The sequence below is a fragment of the Choristoneura fumiferana genome, chromosome 4 (assembly GCF_025370935.1).
Source record: "Choristoneura fumiferana chromosome 4, NRCan_CFum_1, whole genome shotgun sequence".
NCBI classification, from domain to species: Eukaryota; Metazoa; Arthropoda; class Insecta; order Lepidoptera; family Tortricidae; genus Choristoneura; species Choristoneura fumiferana.
Window position 1 is genome coordinate 13,480,864 of NC_133475.1, and position 8,694 is coordinate 13,489,557.

General features: G+C 43.5%; 2 protein-coding genes across 2 annotated transcripts; one reads left to right on the forward strand and one right to left on the reverse strand.

The window, feature by feature from the left end:
- The first annotated feature begins 395 nt into the window (after positions 1-395).
- Positions 396-2,908, forward strand: RpL24 (ribosomal protein L24). Its single transcript, XM_074086294.1, has 5 exons — positions 396-485; positions 611-686; positions 884-969; positions 1,078-1,239; positions 2,737-2,908. Exons 1-5 carry the CDS (start codon positions 481-483, stop codon positions 2,873-2,875), a joined length of 468 nt encoding a protein of 155 aa, XP_073942395.1. The 5' UTR covers positions 396-480; the 3' UTR covers positions 2,876-2,908.
- A 1,549-nt stretch (positions 2,909-4,457) lies between these two features.
- Positions 4,458-6,386, reverse strand: LOC141427500 (ATP synthase subunit beta, mitochondrial). Its single transcript, XM_074087008.1, has one exon. It carries the CDS (start codon positions 6,261-6,263, stop codon positions 4,716-4,718), a length of 1,548 nt encoding a protein of 515 aa, XP_073943109.1. The 5' UTR covers positions 6,264-6,386; the 3' UTR covers positions 4,458-4,715.
- Between the last annotated feature and the right edge of the window lie 2,308 nt (positions 6,387-8,694).

Below are 8,694 nucleotides of genomic sequence, written 5' to 3' on the forward strand. Positions count from 1 at the left end.
GACCGACACGATACGAACTTCGAGTTTCGAGTTTCGTAGTAGCCTTGCTGTTGCGGCTAGCAGTTACGTTCTTGAGAATTATTTATATTCGTAGTTAAAATTACAGTTTTCTATGTTGTTGTTTCTTTAAAAAAATATGGCTCTGTCCATCAGAGGACAATTTTGCCAGTGTCTAGTAGTTTTTGCCGTTGTACGGTAAAAAAATTCTAGAAAACGAAATATGAGAGGTAATGGTGGATGAACGATCAGTTTTCTATGTAGTATGTAGGTACTGATATGTGTCAATCAGTTTTCGTGGTAATACGGAAAAAAATCAGGACGAAATCTCCAAATAATTATTTTTGTTTTTGTTTTTTTTCTGGACCGCATGTTTTTATTTCATTTGTGGATGTTATCTGGTTTGTTATGTTGTATCTGTGGTATAGATTTGATCTGTCAATCCCGAAATTTTGACAGTTCTTTCGTGTTTGACAAATCAAAATGAAGTACGTTTTAGCAATTTCTGTTTTATATCTTTATGTATTTGTGTAATCTGCTGATGTTTTATTGCTGATTTTAAAGAATATTCGAGTTTCGTGTGTCTTACTTACTATGTTCGAATTATTTTCAGGATCGGTCTTTGCGCCTATAGTGGATACAAGATCTATCCCGGCCATGGGAAAACCATGGTCAAAGTGGATGGAAAGGTAAATATCAAATATTGCATCTCTTTATCGTCAGCATTTACGAGTATCAGTTATAATAACGGTGTCCTTTAAATATTTTCATGTTTACAACATAGCTCTAAACATAACCTCACCATTCCTCGGATTTTTCGTACAAATAGGAAGGAAATATATTTTTTCAAGACAATTTATCTTAATCATATTTGTATTATTTTCAGTCTTACACGTTTTTGAACTCAAAATGTGAGGCTGCCCATCTCATGAGGAGAAATCCTCGTAAAGTGACATGGACCGTGCTCTACAGGTAATACATTTTTCATAATAAAAGCAAGCGTTCATTTTCGTGTCTGTAATTACTAAATTGTATCAAACTGTTTCAAGAATATTTGTGCAATGTAGTTTTTTTTACTAGGCGCAAGTTCAAGAAAGGACAAGAGGAAGAACAGACTAAAAAGCGTACCCGCAGGACCCAAAAGTACCAGAGAGCCATTGTGGGCGCTTCACTCAGTGACATCATGGCTAAGCGTAACATGAAACCTGAAGTGCGCAAGGCCCAGAGAGACCAGGCTATCAAGTAAGTTGATTATAATAAGATATGTACAGTCGCCGCCATTTATTTCGGACCAGCTAAGGTGGTCAAAAATATCGGCACATGCTCTCTATTATTAAGGTATTAAAGTTCATGTTTTGATATTTTTGATCACCTCGGATGCTCCAAAATATCTGATGGCGACTGTACACTTACATTTACATTAACACAACAGCAGCAGCAGTGTGTGAAAATATCTGACATTATCTGTGCTAGAAATAGAGTTGTATCAGATGTTTTGTTGTGTCAGATACTGGTGATGGTAACTCAGGTGACTTTATCTTTATTAACACAGAAATATTATTTGTAGACTTGTTTGTCAAAATTATTGTTATTTTCAAGCTGCACTTTTTTTTCCTCTTATATTTTAACGAGGCTTTAGCACACCAAATGTGACTATGTCAGCCTCATAGGGAGCCTCAGATAAATACACCACACTAAAGACAGATATTACACTTTCCCTTGCACTGAAACTATGTCTTTGGATGCAAAGGCCCGTCCAATGAATCTGTAAATTTGCATCACTTCTTCTGAAAGCGGTCGACTGAGTATTACATTTACACCTCCATTGAACAAGCCCATACCATCCAAATACCTGACTCTAATGTCCTTATTCTGATCACATTCCACAATAAAGTGAATAAGGTCTTCAGTCTTATTACATCCCATACACAAAGGTGATTGTACAACTCTCATCAAATGCAAAAAACAATTAAATGCAGCCACTTTTAAATATGATGATAGTTAGCCAATCCCCAATGCGCACAGATTGTAATAGGATTGAGGACTTAGTACATATTTTGGTGGTGTGTGTATTGATTAAGGATAGCCGCGAGAGGTATTTGAGTAATTTGGACCTCTTTAATGGTGCAGTATTCGAAGATGCTGTATGAATATACAGGTTCTTCAAGCACTTCTTTGCAGCCAGATAATCTGGACATCGCAGGAGAAGTGTTTGATGAAAGTGGCCATCGAGTCTTACAATGAGGCTGGCTTAGTCACACAAGTGCACTTACTCGAAAAAAATATTGGCTTGAAACATGTTGGAAAAACATCAAGTATTGATTTTATTTGCAAGTGAAGTGACCCATATATCTATTTTAATAATAATGTCTGTATCTCATGGTACATCCTTTATAAAAATTGTTTTCACATGAATAATAAATTAATTCGAGAGTAATCTTCACTCACAGTCAAGGGCAAAGATATTAATGTTAAGAGCATAAAGACATGTCTACATATTTTTGTAACTTTGGCCGTGTCAATATCTTTGCCCTTGACTGTACAAACACCATTGTTATTATGAACACTCAGAACACACCCTGTCTCTGCAAGAAGTAGTTATTTTAGCCCAATAAGGTTGATGGAGATTATTATCATAAGCTGGTTGAGACTTGGTGTAATGTTTTAGCTTGGGGCTTTGTAAACGTAACAGTTTAGTTATTAGTGTTAGTTTAACAATGGGACGACTTTAACTTCCAGGGCTGCCAAGGAACAGAAGAAGTCTACCAAGGCTGCCAAGAAGACTACCGCAGCTCCCACAAAGGCGAAGGCGGCGCCCAAAGCTAAGGCTGCCAAAGTAAGCCAGAAATCAGCGCCGCGTGTGGGTGGAAAGCGATAAGAACTTTGTAATATTAAAAAAAAGCTAAACTAATCTCAAGTTTTATTTTATTATTTATTACCCTTTAATGATAACTGAGGATACAAACCATCAAGAAAGTGCTGCAGGGCTACTACGAAACTTGAAGTTCGTGTCGTGCGTTCCCTCTTGACACACTATTTAATACGAGAGCGAGAGGGACGGTACAATACGAACTTCGAATTCTGATGCAGATCTTGATGAATAAGGAATGTCACGTCATCACATCACCATTATTACGGGTGTTTTCAAATGAAGCCATCCCACTGATATTATAAATGCGATAGTTTGGAAGTCTGTTGGTTACCTCTTCACGTCTAAACTGCTGAACCGATTTAGATGAAATTAGGTATACAGATACTTTAGAGTGCTGGGGAAGGACATAGCATAGCATAGTTCTTATCCCGGAAAATTGCATATTTCGCGTAGGATACCGTTAAACGAATACTACATTAAACTATTGTATCTTAGAACTTTTACACTAAAAAGCGTGAAAAAAAATTTATAACAAAATAGAACCAATTACAAAAAACCATGAAAATCATGATTGGTTATATGGAGTCTTTTTGTATTTTCTTTATTTCAACTCCAAATTTGTTACTTTTACGGGTATCCCGTGACCATGAAACCATATCGAAAATACAAACTGAGACATGGATGCACAGAAAAAGAGACCAGCACTGGGAATTGAACCCAGGTCCTCAGCAATCCGTGCTGCGTGCTATAACCCCTACACCACTGCTGGACAGGAATCTAGACACGAATTTTTCCTATGCATACATATCTCAGGTTGCTACTTAAGCAGCAGCACTAGCGACATCTATGTTTCGTCGACACGGTTCTGGGACTGGGTTCGATTCCCAGTGCTGGTCTCTTTTTCTGGTTTTTCTGTGCATCCACGTCTCAGTTTGTATTTTCGAAACCATGAAAATAATTTTCTACCAGTGTGAACTCTGTGCCTCAGCACTAGCCATCATGATCATGAGTGATTCAAGCCCAATATACTCGTAAAGTTGTAGGTGAGGTAGATGATTTTAGGTCCACTCCTGCTGGCGCTTGCTAAGGCACGGACTTCAGACTGGTAGAAAATTATTTTCATGGTTTTTTGTAGTTGGTTCTATTTTTTGTTATAATTTTTTTTTTAATACTAATGTTCGTATAATTGATGATCATGACTATAAAGTTCATGAATGGTGAGCTATAAGGCATTGAGTCCTTGTTGTCCATTACTGGGTACTACTGTGATTAACATGTTCATGATTGGTGCCATCACCCTACCATCTATATTCTTAGCTTTTACCGCTTGTTATGAATGACAGTCCTGGCAACACCTTCGATGCCCCTAGTCAAGTTACTACCTTCCAGTGGCGTGGAGTAAACATTTTCGTTAGGCAGCACAGAGACTTACGTGTTAGATAACCCCGTGGGAATCGAGTTGTTGCGACGCCAAGCCACTAGTAGTTTTATTTTAATTTAAAATGCACATTGTGCGCTGCATAATTTATGCATTGCTACAACAGGTTGCCATGGGCTAAAGCAGGATTTTAAGTAAAGAATAACATGGTATTTTATTTAAATAACTTTATTTGACACATGTATCCATAAGTTACATGCTTACGCTTACATGCAGGCAGTCAAGTGTACATTTTTTTGTATTATATACAATTCTACTTCCATAATTACTATAATGCATCACATTTATGTTAAAAATGTTATAGCAATGGAAACTTTGTTTTCTAAATAATGTTATCTCAGTCCATTCCACTACATTTCTTCCAATAAATAAGATGAATATTTATTATTCCCATTTAGTCTTGTTGACTTAAGCGTTCTTGGCGAGCGTCTCGGCCTTGGCTGCAACTTCCTCGATGGGGCCAACCATGTAGAAGGCGACCTCGGGCAGGTGGTCGTACTCGCCGCCCAGGATCTTGGAGAAGCCCTTGATAGTCTCCGCGAGCGGCACCAGCTTGCCAGGGTGGCCCGTGAACACCTCAGCCACCTGGAAGGGCTGCGACAGGAAGCGCTGGATCTTGCGCGCGCGCGACACGGTCAGCTTGTCCTCCTCAGACAGCTCGTCCATGCCCAGGATGGCGATGATGTCTTGCAGCGATTTGTAGTCCTGGAGGATCTTCTGCACGCCGCGCGCCACGTTGTAGTGCTCGGCGCCGATTACGTTGGGGTCCATGATGCGCGAGGTGGAGTCGAGCGGGTCCACGGCCGGGTAGATGCCCAGCTCGGCGATGGCACGCGAAAGCACCGTGGTGGCGTCCAAGTGGGCAAAGGTGGTTGCGGGCGCGGGGTCGGTCAAGTCGTCCGCGGGCACGTAGATGGCCTGCACCGACGTGATGGAGCCCTTGCGCGTGGTGGTGATGCGCTCCTGCATGGTACCCATGTCTGTGGCCAGCGTGGGCTGGTACCCTACGGCGGAGGGGATACGGCCCAGCAGCGCAGACACCTCTGAGCCAGCCTGTGTGAAACGGAAGATGTTGTCAATGAACAGCAGCACATCCTGACCCTCCTGGTCACGGAAGTATTCAGCCACGGTGAGCCCAGTCAGCGCCACACGCGCGCGCGCGCCTGGAGGCTCGTTCATCTGGCCGTACACCAGCGACACCTTAGAGGTCTTGTCCTTGAGCGAGATGACGCCTGACTCGATCATCTCCTGGTACAAGTCGTTGCCCTCGCGCGTGCGCTCGCCCACGCCCGCGAACACGGAGTACCCGCCGTGCGCCTTGGCCACATTGTTGATCAGCTCCATGATGAGCACGGTCTTGCCGACGCCGGCTCCGCCGAACAGCCCGATCTTGCCGCCCTTGACGTACGGCGCCAGTAGGTCCACCACCTTGATGCCGGTCACCAGAATCTCCTGCTCCACGGACATCTCCACGAACTCCGGCGCCTCGGCGTGGATGGCGGCCCTCTTGTCGGTGGGGATGGGGCCGCGCTCGTCGATGGGCTCGCCGATCACGTTGATGATGCGCCCGAGGGTCTCCGCGCCCACGGGGATGCGGATGGGCGAGCCCGAGTCCAGCACGGCCTGGCCGCGCACCAGCCCCTCCGTGCCGTCCATGGCGATCGTGCGCACCGTGTTCTCGCCCAAGTGCTGCGCCACTTCCAGCACCAGCCGCGGCTGACGGTTCTGCACCTCCAGCGCGTTCAGGATGGACGGCAGGTTGTCATCGAACTGGACGTCCACCACGGCACCGATTACGGCCACAACCTTACCTTGCCCCTTGCCTGCCGCGGCCTTGGCTGCATAATCACGTTTGTTCACTACTGCTCCAGCGACTAAGGGTGCCTTATCGGCTACTGATTTGTCTACTACCGACCTAGCGGCCAAACGACCAGCTCTACAGGCGGTAGAGAACATTTTCGTATATTAATCGATCGAAAAAGTACAAAATATTAAAGGGTCACACTCGCTTCGCCCGAATTTGCCCAATTTACGTAAGCGGCAAGTGCGAAGAAAAGAGGTGAGCGAAGGGTGGGAGGGATGGGCGGCGGGGGAGGGGGGACTGCCGTGCCGAGCACAGATTAGATTAAAATGCGTTCAAACACCAACCAAACATATTGCAAACGGTACCGGTAGTTTTAAAGTAGATCTTGTGATCAAAAATCAGCTGGGCTACTACGACATTCGAAAATTGAAGTTCGTATCGTACCGTCCCTCTCACTCTCGTCTTAGGTAAATAATTATAAGTGTCGGCGGGACGATACGATAAGAACTTCTTTTTTCGAATTTCGAAACCCGAAACTCAAAGTTCGTGTCGTGCGGTCCCTCTGACACTAATACTATTTAATACGAGAGCGAGAGGGACCGCACGACACGAACTTTGAGTTTCGAGTTTCGTAGTAGCCATGCTGCTACAGTGCTATATAGATTTCGAAAAACGGAGTCACATTATTATTATTAATGCTGCAGGGATACTACGAAACTAGAAACTCGAAGTTCGTATCGTACCGTCCCTCTCGCTCTCGTATCACATAGTATAGTATTAGTGTTAGAGGGACCCAGTGGCGTACCGTGGACTAATGTAGACGTGGGCGTAGTCGTTCGTATTGATTGATACGACTACGCTGATCAGCGAGGCCCCTTTTCCATGGTCGCATCGTATTTAAAGAGGCCTCGTGAGGCCCTTTTAAGTGCGAGGTCGTGGGCGAGTGCCCACTCCGCCCACGCCTAGCTACACCACTAGAGGGACCGCACGACACGAACTTCGAGTTTCGAGTTTCGTAGTAGCCCTGCTGGATGCAGGGAGTATGGTCCCAGAATCTTCATCTGGCCGAATAAAAAAATTCTCACGTGTGTCGTGTGTGTGCTGCGTGGTGTATTATAAGGGTGCCCCCACATGCGGTCGCTAGTCGCTCGTTTGTAGCGATAAATCTGGTCACGTGACCCCATTTTGAAGGTGATTTTGAATTTGCCGCGACTCAAAAAGTAGACAATTCCTGTCAAGTACGTCAACGGTGTCAGTTATATTTAAAATTCTTGAAATTTTTATTTCGACTAATTATATCTTCCATTGTAAATTTATGCGATCTACGGGATGAGTGAGCGAAGTTTTTCTTCGCTGTCACCATCCATGAGCGTAAGTAGCGTGGTTGAGGTTGAGGCATCTCAACATAACTTCGATGATGATGAGATTCTAAGCCATACTTCTGGAGTATTCGAGAGTCAGCCGAAAATTTCTAGTGGACTAGTGAATCATGACAACGATGAGGATGAGGGGTTCACGACTGTTGCGCGCAAGAGACCTCGAACACCCAACAGCAAAATGTCTATGATGGAAGTCGTAGAAGGCGTTGAGGTATATTTAACGGCCCAAGCAGCGTTACCGAAGCAACTAGCGTTAGCAAAACTGTTGAGAGCAGAGGCCATTGGCGGTATTCTTAAGATGAAATATAAAGGTTCTCTCAAAGTTTTGTTAGTCTTTGATTGCAAAGAGAATGCTCAAAAGCTGATTGATTGTAAAAAAATGGCTGAACTAGGATACAGTAGTGAATTTGCCATAGGAGAGAAGTGCTTTGGCATCCTCAAACAGATTGATTTAGATGTTGATGTCAAAGACATCCCATCTATTTTGACGGCAGATGTTGACATTATATCGGCGATTACGTTTACGACGGTTGTCCGAAGATGGAAAATGGGTGGATTGCGAGACAATTCGTCTTTGTTTTAAAAGCTCTTCTCTGCCTTCATATGTTTACGGCTATGGATGCAGGTTCAAAGTTGAACCCTATACATTTCCAGTATCGCAGTGTTCGGGCTGCTGGAAATTTGGTCATTTAATTAAATTCTGCCCCACAAAGAAAATTATTTGCCCCAAATGTGGGCTGGGACATGGAAATTGCGAAAATTTGTCGTTTAAATGTGTAAATTGCAAGGGGGCCCATATGGCCCTAGATAAATCTTGTCCTGTATTTGTTAAAGAGAAGGAAGTAAGACAAATAATGTCAAGAACGAACTGCACTTATAAGAAGGCTGTTTCTTTACACAGTGAAAAGAAGAATGAGCAGAATTTCGTTAAAAATGACCACTCTTACGCCAAACCTGAACGTTCCAACCGCATAAGATTAGGAACAGGTGTATACTCTTACAGCGATGCATTAAAAAGCACTAATAAGTCTCCAGTAACTGAGTCTCCAATCCCCTAGGACAGGTAAATCCTTCCTTTATAAATGAAACAGAAAATCAATTTGAGCAAGTTGCATCTGACTCCTCAATTTCAATCGCAAGACAAAGCCAGCTTAGAAAAAGGCGTAAGAAGCAAGCGAAGAGAAGACAGCCAAACGTGAAATCT

Excerpts from the sequence above, each read along its gene's own strand:
- LOC141427500 (XM_074087008.1), bottom strand. The coding sequence starts at position 6,263 with ATGTTCTCTACCGCCTGTAGAGCTGGTCGTTTGGCCGCTAGGTCGGTA.
- RpL24 (XM_074086294.1), top strand. Across the intron at positions 687-883 it reads TGGTCAAAGTGGATGGAAAG|TCTTACACGTTTTTGAACTC; the intron begins GTAAATATCAAA and ends TATTATTTTCAG. Across the intron at positions 970-1,077 it reads ACATGGACCGTGCTCTACAG|GCGCAAGTTCAAGAAAGGAC; the intron begins GTAATACATTTT and ends TTTTTTTACTAG.